Raw genomic sequence first — 19,030 nt, 5'->3', positions numbered from 1 at the left:
AACACCTCCAGCTACCTACTCCACCATGACCTTATTATTTCCCATCAGTCACCTTCTGTTCAGCCTAGCGTCACTCTATGGACATACAATCAATCTATGTATAGAAGCTATTTTATGTATTTATGTTTATTGTGTGTGTTTTTGATATTATTATTGTGTTTTTTATCTTTGGTTTTTACCTGGAGTAACAAGTATTTCGTTCCCCTTACACTTGTGTACAGGAAATGACATTAAGCAATCTTAAGTCTTGAACCTTGAATCTTAAGTAGTGCAGGATGTGTCATATCCAGAAGATGCCATGGCAATGGGTTACTGGGAAGAACTGAAGAAACAGACAGCTGCAGTTCCTTGGAACTCAGTCACAATCAGTCAGTTCACTTTGAGAACGTGGGTAGACATTGTGAGAGAGAGAGATTCTTCTCCACTTGAATCTGAATTCTTTGCTATTTTGACATTTTCTTGACATACTGATAGTATGTAGACCACTTCCAGCTCAGTGTATCTTTGGAAATAAATAGTTTTTTTTATGAGTACCAAAACCCGGCATCATTTAAAAGGGTGCAGAAAATAGAAAGATAAAAAAACACAGGGAATATGGAACAAAATCAACTCAAATGCTTGAATTCTTACTTCAAGAAACAATCAACATTTGTCACAACCACGGATTCGGCAGTGCGGTAGATATGGCAATCGCGCTTGTGAATTTGCACGTGTCAGCTAATTATTATTTAATCGTGATAGTATTTAACTCCATACTTGTCGTCATGGTGCTTGTCGAGACTCGGACAGAGCACAGCAACGCTTCGCTTTTGTTTTGCATCGGCCTTGCCTGAGGCATTGGACTGTGGACATTCAACTGACTCTGAAGACTCGTGGTATTCGTTTAATAATTGGGTGTTTTTTTCAGCCACAGTGTAGGCTTCGTTTCCCGTTTGAGAGATTTAGTTAATGGCCCTGTTTGGCCTAGCATTTATTGTTTTGTTTTCCCTTGAGCCCTGTTCTCATTAAAGTTTTGTGAACTATCGACCCCTTTCAATGTCTCTTACTCCACACTTGGGCCATAACCAAACCATGGTGACAACATTATGGTCTGGAAACTAATAAATGCCGTTGTACTAATAGCAAATCGTGGAATTCAGAAAAAACTACACGAAACAAAGAGTTAGGCACCCTCATCATTCCATCCAGCAGTAGGCCTGTAGCCCTTCAGACTTTTAACTCTTAACTTTTCAAGTGCATGTTCTGAAAAGGGTAGGAAGCTGAAGAATGCTGATGAATAGAGGACCTTGGGATAAAGCCTATTGTGATGATGCAGATAGACAGGGCAGCGAAGGAGACATATGATATGCTTTCCTTCGGAGGTCAGGGCCTAAATATAAAAGTTGGAATATGACATTACAATTTTACAAAAACACTGGTTCAGCTACACCTGGAGTATTCTGGTTGCCACACTGCTGGAAGGATGTGCTTCTGCTGGAGAGAATTTAGAGGAGGTTCATCACGATGTAGTTGGATTGGAGTACTTTGTTTACATGGGAGAGATTAGGTACGCTGGGTTTGTTTTTGCCTTGGGGCAAATGAGGCTGAAGCACGTATTGAAAGAGGTCTATAAAATTTCAAGAGGTACAGTTAGGATGGATGGTCAGAATCTTTATTCCACAGTAAGGGTATTAAAAACATGGGCACAAAGATTTAAGGTGAGGGGAAGGAGTTTTAAGGGAGATTTGAGAGCGGTTGATATTTGGAACTTGCTGCCAAAAGAAATGGTGTAATTGGTTACAGCCACTACATTTAAGAAACATCTGGCATGCATCTGTACAGTGTAGGCTTAGAAGGATATGGACCTAATGTGAGCAAATGGGATTACTGTACACATGGGCAAAAAGTTCGGAATGGGTATGGTGATGTGGAAATTGATTTCCTCACTTGCAGACTCCACTCAGTTCAGATTGGCACCAATATCTCCTCCACAATCTCCATTAGCACAGCTGCACCACAGGGCTGTGTGCTTAGTCCCCTGCTCTACTCACTTTATACTTATGACTGTGTGGCTTAGCACAGTTCCAAAGCCATATATAAGTTTGATGATGACACCACTGTTGTTGGCCGAATCAAAGGGGGTGACAAATCGGCATAAAAGAGGAAGATTGAAAATCTGGTTGAGTGGTGCCACAACAACAGCAACCTCCCCCTCAATGTCAGCAAGTCCAAGGAGCTGATTATTGAATTCAGCAGGAGGAAACCGGAGGTCCATGGGCCTGTCCTCTTTGGAGAAGAGGAGAGGGTCAGCAACTTTAAATTCCTCAGTGTTATCACTTCAGAGGATCTACCCTGAGCCCAGCACATAAATGCCATTACGAAGAAAGCACGGCAGCGTCTCTACTTCCTTAGAAATTTGTGAAAATTCAGCATAGTGTGGAAACACCAATGCCCTTGAATGGAAAATCCTACAAAAAGTCATGGATATGGCCCAGTCCATCAAAAGTAAAGCCCTCCACTCCATTGAGTACATCTACATGGAGTGCTGTCGCAGGAAAGCAGCATCCATCATCACTGAGATCACGTTCTCTTCCTGCTGCTGCCATCAGTAAGAAGATACAGGAGCCTCAGGTCCCACACCATCAGGTTCGGGAACAGTTACTACCCCTCAACCATCAGGCTCCAGAACCAGAGGGGATAACTACACTCAACTTCACTTGCTCCATCACTGAACTGTTGGGCTATGGACTCACTTTCAAGAACTCTTCATCTCATGTTCTGGATATTTATCACCTTTTTATTTATTATTACTATTTTTTTCTACTTCTGTGTTTGCACATTGGTTGTTTGTCCGTCCTGTTATGTACAGTCTTTCAATGCTTCTATTGTGTTTCTTGGATTTACTGTGCATGCCCACAAGAAAATGAATCTCGGGATTGTATATGGTGACATATATGTACTTTGATAACAAACTTACATTATATTTTGTAATTTGGTGGGCGGGAGGGCTTATTTCTGGGCTGTACAGCTGACTCAACAAGTCTAAGTAGCCAACTACTATTACCTTTCACTTCTCTGGGAAAGTTCCTACTTCTACCCTTTCACTCATTAAATCCCACATCCTATTCCCCTCTAATGCTTCTATGTCCCCAAATTTTGATCCCTCTTTTCAAAACTGCTTAGGTCCCTTGTAATTTTAGATACTTCTTTACAGCCTCCTCTGCTCGGAAGAAAACAACCCCAGTACTTTCAGTCTCTTTTTGTAACTAAAATTTTCCAGTCCTGGCACGTTTCGGTTGTGACTGATGACCGTGCTCATTTGGAGATGTACACTGTTTCAGTATTACATCCTACTTTTGCATTCTTTATGTTGGTGAATAAATCCCTCTCTCCCTTTTGTTACTTTATTGACCTAAACTGCTGCTCATAAGCATTTTTGTTCATCTTCACTCTTACAATGCCCTCACATACTTATTGAGTATTCTCTTGTTGTATCGCCTCAAATGCATGATCTCGTGATTTTCTGGATTAAGTCCAGTTCACTAATTTTCTCCTTAATGCATCTGTTCCTTCCTGCAGTTGAAAGTTTCCTCTTCACTATGAACCACGTGGCTAACTGTTGTATCATTTACAATGTCCTTCTCACAGCCTTTATATATCAATGGAAATCATTAATGCATGTTACACAAGACTAAGTATTAAGTAAATTCTATGAGAGTTGCACTATCAAAGTTCAAAGTAAATTTATTATCAAAGTACATATACCATATAGCCGGCTGGTGGCGTAGTGGCATCAGTGCCGGACTTCGGAGCGAAGGCTCCGGAGTTCAAATCCAGCTGGCTCCTTTGCACGCTTTCCATCTGTGCTGGGTTGAGCATCGAGGTAGCAACTCGGCCTCGTAAAAATAAGAAAGCCTGCTAAAAAAAAATGCCATCATGACGTCGTCCTGATGACTCCACTCAGAGTTAAGGGCTGTAAAAAGCAACAACATATACTATATACAGCCCCTGGGATTCATTTTCTTGTGGGCAATCACATTAAGTACAGGAATTACAGTAGAAACAATGAAAGACCACACTCAACAGGATGGAGAAACAACCAATGTGCAAAAGACAACAAACTGTGCAACTACAAAAAGAAAGAAAATAAATAACAATAATAATAATAGTAAGTAATAAATACTGAGAATATGAGATGAGGTGTCCTTGAAAGTGAGTCCATAGTTCAACAGTTCAGTGATGGGACAAGTGAAGTTATCCCCTCTGGTTCAAGAGCCTGATGGTTGAGGGATAATAATTGTTCCTGAACCTGCTGGTGTGGTTCCTGAGATCCCTGTGCCTTTTTCCTGATGACAGCGGTAAGAAGAAAGCAAGACCACCAAGCTATCACCCTACTTAATGATGGTGCCTATTTGTCAAGTTTTCAAAATTGAAGTTTAAAGCAGTGGGGAAAGAATGAGATCTCCTCTGAAATATAGAGTCATAGAACACTATAGCACAGAAGCAGGACCTTTGGCCCATCTATTATACACCGAGCTATTATTCTGCCTAGTGCCATCGATCTGCACCCGGATCTTTGCCCACCCATGTACCCCTCCCATCCATGTACCTCTCCAAATTTCTCTTAAATGTTGAAATCAAACTCACATGCACCACTTCTGCTGGCTGCTAGTTCCACACTCTCACCACTCCGAGTGAAGAAGTTCCCCCTCGTTTTCCCCTTAAATGTTTCACCTTTCACCCTTAACCCATGACCTCCAGTACTAGTCCCACCCGATGTCAATGGAAATATGCTCAAAGGGCAATTGCTTTTCGTCGGTAATAATGCTGGACTTTTAAGTGCTGCTGATGCAACTGCAGGCTTTGTATGGATGAACTTATTTAAGGTTGTAAATATTTTGCCTTGTGGTGCTTTCGTTTCTGCAGATTCCTCCAGTTCACTCTTCGCCTGGGTAGTAAATATGTTCTGAGCACATGCAAGCCCCCAAACCAGCCAGGGGAAGGGGTTCTGCTGCACTTTTCTGCGGACAATGGAATTACATGGAACCTACTGCATCACTATTCCTACAGGAACTACCATGAGCCACGGTAAGTTAAGTCAAAATCACCCACCAACTTCACCAGCCACTTAGCTTTCACCATTACCTTCTCAAAGTGACATCTGGATGGGATTTGCAAAGAATGAATAAAAAGGAAACATTGGATAATTGTCTTTCATGACTTTGAGATGACTGCATCTGAATGGTGTCCCTGGGGCAGACAACTGAGAGCTGAATTTTATGGAGTGTAATTTTGCGATACAATTCAACTGGTAACATACTTAGGATATGTGTTACAATGTAAATTTATCTTTTTAACATCATTTTGATTAGTGCCACAAGTGTAGTTGCTGACATTTGTGTTATCTTTATTCCAGGAAGCATTTTGTTTCCAGATACAAATGGCACTTCTTTACAAGTGTCACTTCAACAGAAAGGCAACCGTGTGAATATGGAAATAGCGGTGTCCTTTAACAAATTTTGGAAGTCCAATTTTTTTTTTGGCTGAGACTCTCTGGGTGGGATAAAAAAGCAAGGATCCGAGCTAATATTCCTCTTATAATCTGGTTATGAAAGGGAAATGCTGGTCCTATGCTAATCTTCTTGATGGGATTAGTTTAGACTAGAAGTGGAATGTAGATGTTCACTGATGGGATCATTTTAATAATTCTTATACTTTTTGTTTCTGTTGCATGAATATTCACACTTAATATTAATTAAGTGTATTCCTCTGAATCTCGTGATGTTGGTTACAGGAGATGAAGTGTTTGGTGTGATCTGAATGTTGGAAGCTGAGTCCTCTTGACTAACACACTTCACTTGGCATTTGCCTGATTGGTAGTGTCACACTGAGGTATAATATGGCATTAAGAAGGAGAAATTAGATAATCATTTTGCGGTCTTCGGAAGACGCTGCAAATTGCAGAAAGAAACCACATAATTTGTTAGTCTGTTCATTCAGAATCTTTATACCATTTGGGTAAGTTTAATCAGCATTGCGGCATAACTTTGTAGTGTCCAGTTGAGGGACATCTCTTCCTGAATATACTTCCATTAACTGTAACCAGATTAACAATTCTTTCCTGTCCAAACTCTCGACGTGGCAGCTTTCATACAGTTAGATGAGGTGTCACACTGAGAAGAAATATGTGAATCGAAGGAGTTGATAATTATGAAATTCCTCAGCAAGAAGAAACCTTATTTCAATGTATTATTTTTGAAGCAATTAATAAGTATTGAATGTTGATCAGCTTAGCAGTACTCTCTTCAAACATCTCTTAATAATTAACATGTTGCCATGGATGCAATGGAGATGAAAGCCAATTCCTATATGGAGCCTTCAGCGATGTTACAGTACTTCATTTCACTGTATTTAATTTTTTAAGGAATTCAGATGTGTGAAATAATTTTAGTTTAATTAAGCAGAATTACAGATGTCTGAAGTATTTACCTAAAGCCTCTAAAATATCCCAAGAAGTCCAGCTTGCTGAACACCTCAAGCCTCCTTTGATGTTTTTTCTTTTTCTAATTATGCATGCATGTCATTGACGAGTTGGAACAACCTCGAGTTGACAAACAGGACAGGATCTTTGCAGGCTGGAGCTGCCTGCTGGTCCAGTTCCCTGCCTTTGCCAAGTATCTCCACTGTTTGAGGTCTGTCCATGGCGCCTATTGTGACTAGAGTGGCAGCTGTGCCAGGTTTCATAACTGTTCCCAGCTGTGTCAAGACCCTTGATTTTGCCAAATGCACTATTTTTGTGGTGTGTGCCACCTGTCTTTGTGACAGTGCTGCCAGCTGAATAAAGCACACCCTGAGTATGACGCGATCACTCGCTCCTCCCCGTACTTGGGTATGCAGTTAACCCCTGAAAACCTTCCTGACACCTTAATGTTAAATATGATCACAAACTTGCTTCCTCAATCCTCTCATTTCAGAAAATCTGAAGAAAAATTTAATTCTTGCCTGCTAAGTTTATTTTTATGTTCCTTCCATGGTAGCGTGACTTCCACAGAAGATAAACTGTGTTCAGGTCACCTCCAATCTAAGAACCACCTTTAATTATTTTCCTACCACGGCATTGTTTGTTCAGATGAATTTTATTTGACTATGAAGAGTCGATGATCAAAATGTTACTGGAAAGATGTAGAAACATATAAAATGTGATAGATTAGATTAGATTATGAGGACACGCAGTCCTCTTTTATTGTCATTTAGTAATGCATGCATTAAGAAATGATACAATGTTCCTCCAGTATGATATCACAGAAACACGAGACAAACCAAGACTGAAAAACTGACAAAAACCACATAATTATAACATATAGTTACAACAGTGCAAAGCAATACCATAATTTGATAAAGAACAGACCATGGGCATGGTAAAAATAAGTCTCAAAGTCTCTCAAAAATCCCATCACGCAGACGGTAGAAGGAAGAAAAACTCTCCCTGCCATGAACCTCCAGCGCCGCAAACTTGCCGATGCAGCACCCTGGAAGCACCTGACCACAGCCGACTCCTGAGTCCATCCGAAAACTTCGAGCCTCCGACCAGCCCTCCGACACCGAGCACCATCTCTGCCGAGCGCTTCGACCCCAGCCCCGGCTGCCAAGCAACAGGCAAAGCTGAGGATTTTGGGCCTTCCCTTCCGGAGATTCTCGATTGCACAGTAGCAGCGGCAGCAAAGCGGGCATTTCAGAAGTTTCTCCAGATGTTCCTCCGTGCTTCTCTCCATCAAATCAGGATTGTGCACCGTACCTACTTAACAAATACCGATATCATTCCGGAGCGGCCGCACACGCTGTGTCGTGCCGCCATCTTCTCCTCCCCTTTTTAGGATAGAATGATATCTTCACTTTCCTCAGATCATGTACAGTTTGCCTTGCTGTTGCTTCTATTCATTGTGTTAATCACATAAGTTATGCACAAATATTTCTCTAATTTTGTGGTATAGCTTTTTCCAATCCATCCCTGCCTTTCCAACACTGAACGATTCTGTGTAACTGCGCGGTGCTTGGTACTCTTGGTTTATGAGATCTCTGTAACCTCTAAATATTAGGTGAACCATGAGCTGTTTCAGGATCAGAATTCGGTCTACTATGGCTGACATATAATGTGCCAGCAGTACAGTGCAAAGGTATAAAAATCTATACATCACCAGAAATAAATAAGTAGTGCCAAAGAAAGGTATAATGAGGTCTTGTTCATGGGTCCATGGACCATTCAGAAATCCGATGATGGAGGAGCAGAAGCTGTTCCTAAATCATTGACTGTGGGTTTTCAGGCACATATACCCTTTCCCTGATGGTAGTTCAGGGGTGTGTGGTTAGCCCACTGCTCTACTCTCTATGACTGTGACTGTGTGGCTAGGCATAGCTCAAATACTATCTATAAATTTGCTGATGTTGTTGGTAGAACCTCAGGTGCTGACGAGAGGGCATACAGCAGCAAGATATGCCAACTAGTGGAGTGGTGCCACAGCAATGACCTGCACTCAACGTCAGTAAGACGAAAGACCTGATTGTGGACTTCAGGAAGGGTAAGATGAAGGAACACATACCAAACCTCATAGAGGGATCAGAAGTGGAGAGAGTGAGCAGTTTCAAGTTCCTGGGTGTCAAGATCTCTGAGGATCTAACCTGGTCCCAACATATCGATGCAGTTATAAGGAAGGCAAGACAGCGGCTATACTTCATTAGGAGTTTGAAGAGATTTGGTATGTCAACAAGTACACTCAAAAACTTCCTTCCACAGATATAGCATGGGGAGCATTCTGACTGGTTGCATCACTGTCTGGGATAGAGGGGCTACTGCACAGGACCGAAAGAACCTGCAGAGGGTTGTAAATTTAGTCGGCTCTGTCTTAGGCACTAGCCTACAAAGTACCCAGGACATCTTCAAGGAGCGGTGTCTCAGAAAGGCATAGTCCATTATTAAGGACCTCCAGCACCCAAGGCATGCCCTTTTCTCACTGTTACCATCAGGTAGGAGGTACAGAAGCCTGAAGGCACACACTCAGCAATTCAGGAACAGCTTCTTCCCCTCTGCCATCCAATTCCTAACCCTTGGACACTATCTCACTTATTAATATACATTATTTCTGTTTTTTGCACAATTTTTAATTTATTCCATATTCGTATACTGTAACTGATTTCCTTATTTTTTTAAGTTGTTATTATTATTTTATTTTGTTTTTTTCTTCTATACTATGTATTGCATTGAACTGCTGCTGCTGGGTTAACAAATTTCAGGACACATGCCGGTGATGATAAACCTGATTCTGAGAGTTACGAGAAGAGGACACCACCTCCTGAAGATACCCAAAATGGTGGGGAAGGATGTACCAATAATGGATCTGGTTGAGTCTGCAATCCGCTGCAGCCTCTTGCTACCCAGTGTATTGGGGGCTCCATACCAGGCTGCCATACAACCAGTCAGCCGCTGTCCACCATACTTCTATAGAAATTTGTAAGAGGTTTTAGTGACATACCAAATCTCCTCAAACTCTTCCCAAAGCAGATCCATTGGTGCGCCCAGGATAGGTCCTCTGAGATGTTCATGCCTGGGAACTTGAAACTGCTCACAGCTGACCCCTCAATAAGGACTGGTGTGTGTTTTCCTGACTTCTCTTCCTGAAGCCCCCAGTCACTTCCTTGGTCTTGCTGACGCTGATCGCGAGGTTGCTATTGCAACACCATTCAACCAGCTAATCTTTCTCACTCTGTTGGCCTCCTCATCACCATTCTGAGATTCTGCTAACAACAGTGGTGTCATCGGTGAATTTATGGATGGTACTTGAGCTGCGCTTAACCACAGAATCATGATTAGATTAGATTATGAGGACACGCAATCCTCTTTTATTGTCATTTAGTAATGCATGCATTAAGAAATGATACAATGTTCCTCCAATATGATATCACAGAAACAGAAGACAAACCAAGGCTAAAAAAACTGACAAAAACCACATAATTATAACATATAGTTACAACAGTGCAAAGCAATACCGTAATTTGATAAAGAACAGACCATGGGCACAGTAAAAATCAAGTCTCAAAGTCTCTTGAAAGTCCCATCATCTCACGCAGACGGTAGAAGGGAGAAACTGTCCCTGCCATGAACCTCCAGTGCCGCAAACTTGCCGATGCAGCACCCTGGAAGCACCTGACCACAGCCGACTCTTGAGTCCGTCCGAAAACTTCGAGCCTCCAACCAGTCCTCCGACACCGAGCACCGAGCACCATCTCTGCCGAGCGCTTCGCTCCCGGCCCCGGGAACAGGCAATAGGTAAAGCCGAGGACTCGGGGCCATCCCCTCCGGAGATTCTGGATCGCACAGTAGCAGTGGCAGCGAAGCAGGCATTTCAGAAGTTTCTCCAGATGTTCCTCCGTGCTTCTCACGTCTGTCTCCATCAAATCAGGATTGTGCACGGTACCTACTTACAAATACAATATCATTTCGGAGCGGCCGCACGTGCTGCGTTGTGCCGCCATCTTCTCCTCCCCTCCCTCTCATGAGTGTAAAGAGAGTAGAGCAGCAGGCTAAGCACACGTCTTTGAGGAGTACCTGCATTGATAGTCAGTGAGGAGGAGATTGTTTCCTATACACACTGACTATAGTCTCCCAATAATGATGGCCCAGTTAAAGAGGAAAGGACAGAGGCCCATGGGTTGAACATTGGTTATTAGTTCTGTGGGGATGATGTTGTTGAATGCCGAGCTGATATGCAGCTTGTGGTTGTCTAGGTGCTCCAAAGCAGAGTGGAGAGCCAGTGGTATTGCATCAGCTATAGACCTGTTGCAGCAGGTGGCAAATTGCAGTCCTTCCTCAGGCAAGACCAACTCTAGCCACAATGAACTCTCAAAGCACTTCATTACAGTAGGTGTGCTACCAGTCAATAGTTGTTGAGGCACCTCATCCTGCTCTTTTAGGGCATCAGAATGATTGCTTCCCTTTTAAAGCAGGTGGGAACCTCAGACCACAGCAGTGGGGGGCGGGGGGGGGTGGAGTTGAAAATGTCCTTGGAGACTCCAGTCAGTTAGTTGGCACAGGTTTTCAGTACCAGCCAGGTACGCCATCGGGTCTTTATGCCTTGCGAGGGTTCACGATCTTGAAGGATGTTCGGATGTTGGCCTGCAAGATGGAGGCCACAGGGTTGCTGAATGCTGTGGGGATCATTCTCCCTTTCGAAGTGTGCATGAAAAGAATTGAGCTCAATGACGAGTGAGGCATCACTGCCATTTATGCTGTTGGGTTTCACCTTATAGGGCGTACTAGCATGCAAACCTGCCACTTCTGCTGTGTGTCTGATTCTGCCTCTAGCTTCGCTCAGAGCTGACTTTTTGTGCTCACAATGGCCTTCCATAGGTCTTACCTGCACTTGCCACGGGTGCTGCCTGACCTGTGCTTTCCAACACATTTCCTTTTTATTTCAGATTTCCAGCTTTTGGCTTTTTTGGTAATTATAAAACAGGCATTTTTTTTGAAGCCATTCATCAGTCAGCTGTGGCACACCTAGCACCATGTCAGACCCGTGGGTTTTGTCCTTTTCTAGAGACTGAACACAGGATCCAGGCTGACACCTCAGGGTGGGTGCTGAACAGCAGGAGGTGCTTGGATGGTAACAGACAAAATTATTACCCTCTCAAGTGGATGTTAAAAGTACTTTGTTTGGTTTAAAAGAATACAGGCTTGTTTGCACAGAGTCTTGGCCATAATTTATGCCTCAACCAAGATTCCCAGACAGATTTATCTGATCATTATCACATTCTATTTATGGGACACTGAAGTGAAAACATAAACTGAAATATTTCCTTAATTACCCTCTATTGGTTGCTCAGGACATCCTGAGGATGTGAAAAGCATTAAATTAAAACAAGCGTTTTTCACATCTCCTTATCCTTTATGAAAAGGGAATTCCTTGATCTTTAACATCTCTTAAATGTTGTTCACTTTCATAATTTCCCAAAAGCCCGCTCCATCTTTTCTCGCCACACACCACCCTACACACACACACACACACACACACACACACACACACACACACAATTTAACACGCATTCACAGCGGAGTTTCTTCTCATGAATTATTGAGGTGTTGCCCAATAGAAATTCCAGACCAGCGTGGCTATGGCAACATTGCTTTTGCTGCATGCATTAATTTCAGTGAAAAAAATCTTTGAGTACACTATCAGATTACTGACAAAGCTATATAAACATATACATTTACTGCATTATTGACCTAAATAATTAAGTAACTCAGCTTATCCAGTAGTAAAATACTCACACCATCTGATTTTCATCTTCCCATGTACACAGAAAGATTAAGGAACTCCAGCAAATGGTCGTATTGACATTGGTGTATGTTAACAAGAAATGCAATTGGTTGCTCCTGAATTTCTAATAAACCACGTATGACCAATAGTTAATATTTTGAAAAAGAATGCATTATAGGTCCCAAGCTGGAAAATTTTCCATTTACACCTCCTGAATTTATAAGGCCATGTGGGCAAATATTTCAAATATGACTTTAACAGGATAGAATTACATTTTGCAGAGAGTGGATTTTTATATTGCTGTAATAGCACTAAGCTTCCTACAAAGAACAACATGCAGAAGCCTGTACACACACCACTTTGAACCCGATTGTCCTGATTTTATATCCATTGGTAGAATTTTAGGCAATCTGCATAATGAATATCCCGCTCTTCCATGACATACCCATATACCCAATATAACCAAGTCATTGGGTATATTTAAAGTTGTGGTTGATAGGTTTTTGATTAGTAAGGGTATCAGAGGTTATAGTGAGAAGGCACGAGAATGTGGCTGAGAGAGATAATAACTCAGCCATGATTGATTGATAGAGAAGACTTGATGGACTGAATGGCCTCATTCTGCTCCTATGAAGTGGTGAGTGTCATCCATGCTGCAGAAGTGTCAGCCAGTGATCATCTTCAGCAAGATTGGGTCTAACCAGCTAGCCATGGCAATCCATGGCATTGTTCATGTCCTCACTCTCACTGTTACACTATGGGTTGCCATTAACCAGGATCTCAACAGGATCAGCGCAGGAATATTATGAGTTGGGCATCCTTCACTGAGTGACTTATCTCTGATATCTTGAAGACAGGAGCAAAGTGGGATATTCTTTACTTGCCTGGACGAGTGCGGTTCCAACAAAACCATTTAAGCTTAATACTATTCATGGCAAACTAGGTTGCCTGTTTGACATTCCATGTGACACTACTACCATCATGACGACAGCGTCTGTCATCTACAAAATGCACTACAGTTACTTGCTCAGGTTTCTGCAACATGATCTTCCTAACCCTGTCTCCTCCTAAACCCAGGATCATGTATACCGAGAAGCACAAGTGCAGTGGATAGACAGGACCACCACCCACAGGTCTTATCTTCAATTCTCACACCATCCTGACTTGGCAAGGTACCTTCGTCACCGCTCTGTCTAAAACCTGGAACTCACTACCCAACAGCTAGTGAGAGTATCTTCGCTAGAATGACTGCTATGGCCCAAGAAGGTGGCTCACTACCAATTTACAAATTGGAAATGGAAAATGAACAAGTATGAAAGAGATATGAACAACATATCACATTCACGTCACTTAAGTTGCAGGCTATTATGCTGAACCACAATACCAATGCCAGATAATGCAACATTAACCAGAAACCAGAAACCTAACTGGAGCAACCAAGAAAATGCTGTGGGTGCGGAAAAGGTCAGAAGCTGGTTCTTCTGCAGGTTGTCTCAGCTCTGACTCCCAGCATTGACAAGACAATGAAATACGAACTTCTCCTGGATGAGTGCCTCTTCAAACTTGTGATCTTTTCTATCTCAAACGATGAAATTTGTAGGTACAGGGTAATACTACCAGATGCAAGTTCTAGATCTCACATCATCCTGACTTAAAATATGTGCCATTCCTTCAAAGTCCTGAGTTCCATACCTGCAGCTCTGCAGGAGTACCTTCCCCACTGGCTGACATGTCTACCTTCATAAAGACAATATGTTTCGACAATAAATACTGACGCTACCAGATGTGGCCATATCCTGTGTCTGAATATGTGTAAGTGCATTTGCTTCCATAGTAAACAATCTATTTTGGGTTTCTAGTATGCAGCAGGAGCTATAAATATAGCAAGTGATGCTCTAATCATAATTCTAGTTTATCGATTAGTATCATTAAATTCAGCTTTATGGTGAAAAAGTTCAACTGTGAATTCACAGAGTAATAGGATTCTCAGATATGTTGGCCTTTAATGTGCGTTTCTACAAATGGTAGCATCATACAGCATGAAAACAGGCCCTTCAGCCCAAAGCGGACCATCCAATCTTGTCCCACTTGCCCATGCTTAGCTTTATCACTCTAACTGTTGTTATTAATGTACCTGTCTACCTGCCTTCTAAATGTGCCTCAACCACATTTTCCCTGGCATCCTATTCCATATGTGGACCAATCTCTGAGTGAAAAACTTACCCCTTAGGTTCCCATTAAATCTCTCCCCTCTTACATAAAGCTATGCCCTCCAGGTCTTGTTTCCCCAACCCTGGGAAAAAAGACTATGTAAGGTCAACCATTCTATGATTTTCATGATTTTTTGCACCTTTATAAGATCACCCCCTTATCCTCCTACATCCCAATGAAGACCTGACCTGCTCAATTTATCTCTAAACTCAATACTTCAAGTTCTGGCAACATCCTCATAAATATTTTTGCACTCTTTCCAGCTTATTAACATCTGTTTTATAACAGGATTAGTAAAACTAAACACAGTATTCCAAATATTCCAAACAAAATCTCTCACTTTATGTGGCCTTCACAGACCTTACAAAAGCATTTGACTCTGTAAATCATTCTGCCCTTTGGCAGGTACTGTCCAAAGTCGGGCGCCCAGAGAAATACCTCAAGATCCTGCAGCTCTTACACAATTATATGAGTGCAAGTCATCAGCAACTGTGGCTCTGAAACAGCACCTTTTAAGGTTGAGACCAGGGTCAAATAGGGGTGTATCATTGCCCCAACTCAGTTTGCCATTTTCATTGCAACCATTCTTCACTTCACAGGCCAAAACCGCTCACAAAGGTGGGAGGCTCTTTAATCTTAACAGATTCAAGAGGAAGAGCAAGGAGTCAACTGCTTCCAACATGGAGCACCAATATGCAGATGAAAATGCGCACTCTGAGGAGGATCTGCAGTGCATCATGGATAATGGATGCTTTTGCCAGAGCATACAAGCTCCTGGGACTTGATCTAAGCATCAAGAAAACCCAAGTCCTGCACCAACCTGCTCCAGATCAAGTTCTTAAACCACCAACCGTGCAAGTTAACAACATCCCTCTGGAGAATACGGATCATTTCCCATACCTTGGTAGCCGCCTTTCTTCAAGAGCTAACATTGACCTTGAAATAAATCACAGAATAATGTGAGTAGAGCTTTTGCCAGACTGAGAAAGAGGGTTTTTGAAGGTCGGGATATCAAGACCAACACTAAGCTTCTGGTCTATAAAGCTATAGTCCTCCCCTCCTTGCTATGTGGAGCAGAGTCATGGACAACATACAGCAGGTACATAAAATCCCCTGAAACCTACCATCAAAGATGCCTCCGAAAGATTCTGAGAGTTAGCTGGAAGAACAGGCGTACTAACTCCAGAATCCTGGAGGAAGTTAACGTTAATTCCATTGCCACAATCGTGACTCAACACCAACTGCGATGGTTCGGCACACCATCCATATGCCGGACCCCGCCTCCCTAAACAGCTCCTGTCCGGCCTGCACAAGGATGCAAAGCGCACTCCTGTCGGGCAGAAAAAGTGGTTCAAGGGCAATTTCAAAACCCACTTGAGGAAGTGCCTCCTCCATCTGAATGGATGGGAGAAATTAGCACAGGATAGGGAAAGACTGTCTGTGAGGGGACTGCACAGCTCGAAGAATACCTCCACCATGCCGCTGAGACTAAGCGGCTTCAATGTAAGGAGAGACTGGGAAAGGCGCAACCAGCTACGTCCAGCACTGCCTCAATGATCTACACCTGCCAACGCTGCAATAGGACTTGTGGATCACCGACCGACCCCTTCGGTCATCTCAAGACCCACAAGTGACCAGATCAACCACCAGGATAAGAATCATACTCAACTATGAGTGGTCACTGCTGCTGATGACATGTAGCGTTATTAGAATTACAAGAAGCACCTTATTCGAAATACTCCATAATACTAAATGCCTTACTGGTGTTATTTGAAATAAAGGAACGCTTGTACTCTTCATTCTTGTTCTTCTCAAATTTTAACTTTGTTTTCTTTAACTAAGTGTTCAATGCTAACAGTGTTCTTCCATGCTTGCATTAGATAGCTCAATCTGCATATTTCTGAAGATTACATTCTAAATATAATCGTAGAAAACATTGATACAATAATGATGGCTGTTGGAAATCATTGTCAGTTTTGTGCACTAAAATTAGATTGAAATAAATTGAAAGGAGATGAAAGCCATCATGTTATTCACCATTTTCACCGACAGCAGATCATTTATACCGTACAATAGCAGTGACCAGCATGTCTGCCAAGAAACCCACATGCTTCCCTAACCTGACAGGTGCAGGACTGGGTGGGAACATGATCGTTGATTTACGTAGTTAATCATGGTGATAGAATTAATTTTTCCTATGATAATATGTCCTCCCCAATGCTCCATATGTCAAAAATGCTATATTATTTGTCATCTGAGATTTAAAGCTTTCCTTGACGTGAGCAGATATGAGCATATTGCATAAACACCAACTTCTAAATATAGAATTGAGTCGTATTATCAATTCGAGAGAACTAGCAATTGTAAGGAAGTGATTCTATGAATACTTAAGCATTTTTAGATAAACTGATGGCTTTAGTCCATACAGTGAACTAAGTAGGAAGGGAGACAATATTTTCTTACTTGTGTTTTTAGGAATATGCAAGTGTCTTCAAAATTTATTTTTCTCTGCAAAAAACCTTTGCTTTCTATTTAGTGTATTAAAGATATGAAATTGTTGGCGATCGGAACAAATGAAAGGCTTGATTCATTCATTTGACTTCCACCATTCACTGTTTAAAGTCATGATTTTTTAAAATTATAGCTTCCCTACTGTATTACAAAGTAAATAGCCTCAGAATTTTGATAATGTTGCCAACAACAGTTTGTGGATTGAAGCACTGAATTTGCATGCAAATATACAGTAATCATTTTTATTCTAGGATTTGTCATATGTTGCACTTCATCTTAATATTGCACTTTAACCATTGCACAATCTTCAGACCCTTCTTATTCGTACTGAAAATGAGATGATTTTTGTTTTTTGCAGCAAAGTCACAATTTAAACTGTAAATGAAAGTCAACTAATTGCTCTAATAACAAAGACTGAACTTTGTGCAAGATCATCCAAACCTCCTAAAAGCTTTACATTTTGTCATTGACCAGAAAGAATGTGATCTCAAAATGTTTTTCCAAAATTAAAAAAAATTGTTGCAACATTGTATTCACAACTTGGCAAACTGGTGAAATAGTTTATTATTGTCACATGTAGCAAGGTACAGTGAAAAAATTGTTTTGCATAATGTTCATATATAATAGTTTATTGAGGTAGTCTAAGGTAAACTAATAGAGTTTAGAATAAAGTACTACAGTTATTGAGAAACTGCAGTGCAGGTAGAAAATATAACGAGGTAGATTGAGGTCAAGAGGTCATCTTATCACCATTCGATAGTTCTATAACAGTGAGGTGGTAGCTATGAGTAGCTGTCCTTGAGCCTGGTGGTATGAGCTGTCATGCTTTTTGTATCTTCTGCCTGATGAGAGGGGGAGAAGAGACAATGTCTGGGGTGAGTGGGGTCTTTGGTCATGCTGGCTGCTTTACAGAGGCAGCAAGAAGTGTTTCTGTAACGTTTTGAAATAATTGGGTTTAAAAGGTCATTCCACTGCTCAAGTGTGTGCAATGATTGGTTTTATATTTTATCATCTTCCGTAAATACTCCAAGTATTAAGGAGTGATTAGCAGATCACAGTGTACAGAAATTTCACACCCTGCTGTTCTCTCCATGTAGAATCATCTCTGTGCAGCTTCCACAGAACGCACGGCAACTAGGCATCCAGTTCCGCTGGTGGCAGCCTTATCACTCTGGGCCGAATGAGGATGTCTGGGCTATTGACGAAATCAGTATGACTTCCATCTTGTACAACAGCATTAGTCTCAACTTCAGCAATCTAGTAGATGTCACTCAGTCTCTGGGCTTTTATCTTGGAAATGTCCAACCTTACTGTAACCATGACTGGACACTCAGGTAAGATGACCTCAGTTTCGTTTGCCATGCTGTGTTAAAGCTATGTTTGGAAAGCAAGAATGTATTTTACAAAATCAAAATGCTACTGTTTCTAATTGCATATCTGCCTTTCCAATGTATAAAAGCATTAAGTTGCAAATAATATAGACTCAGTCAATGTATCAAGAACCTAAAAACCTCCACTTTAAATATACCCAATGACTTGGCCTCCACAACTATCTGTGGCAACAAATTCCACAAATTCACTATGCTCTGGTTTAAGAAGTTCCTCCTCATCTCTGTTCTGAAGAACATCCTTCTATTCTGAGATCTTCCCTCTTGTCTTAGACTCTCCCATTCTTGAAGAATCCTCTTCATGTCCACTCTATCCAGGCTTTTCAATATTCAGTAAGTATAATGAGATGTCTCCCCTTCTTCTTCTAAACTCCAGCAGGTGCAGGTCCAGAGCCATCAAACACACCTCATACATTAACCCTTTCTTTCCTGGGATCATTCTCATAAAAATAAGATAGGCTGTAAAAATAGGGGACAAGCTCTGCTCTACAATCACTCTGAGCACCGGTACCCCACAAGGCTGCGTACTCAGCCCCCTGCTGTATTCACTGTACACTCATGGTTGTGTAGCCAAGTTTCCATCGAACTCAATATATAAGTTTGCCGATGACACAACAATTGTAGGCCATATCT

At 41.7% G+C, this 19,030-nt stretch overlaps 1 protein-coding gene across 3 annotated transcripts in view; it reads left to right on the top strand.

Annotated features, from left to right (window-relative positions):
- reln (reelin) overlaps nucleotides 1–19,030 on the top strand; it is a 329,082-nt gene that overhangs the window by 171,731 nt on the left and 138,321 nt on the right. For all 3 annotated transcript variants that reach the window (XM_063072853.1, XM_063072851.1, XM_063072852.1), the window contains 2 exons: nucleotides 4,906–5,067; nucleotides 18,107–18,343. In XM_063072853.1, the coding sequence (XP_062928923.1) occupies nucleotides 4,906–5,067; nucleotides 18,107–18,343 (399 nt within the window). The remainder of the gene's footprint in view (nucleotides 1–4,905; nucleotides 5,068–18,106; nucleotides 18,344–19,030) is intronic.

The sequence above is a fragment of the Mobula hypostoma genome, chromosome 20 (genome assembly GCF_963921235.1).
Source record: "Mobula hypostoma chromosome 20, sMobHyp1.1, whole genome shotgun sequence".
In the NCBI taxonomy this organism is placed as follows: domain Eukaryota; kingdom Metazoa; phylum Chordata; class Chondrichthyes; order Myliobatiformes; family Myliobatidae; genus Mobula; species Mobula hypostoma.
This window is presented reverse-complemented; position numbering and strand designations above follow the sequence as displayed.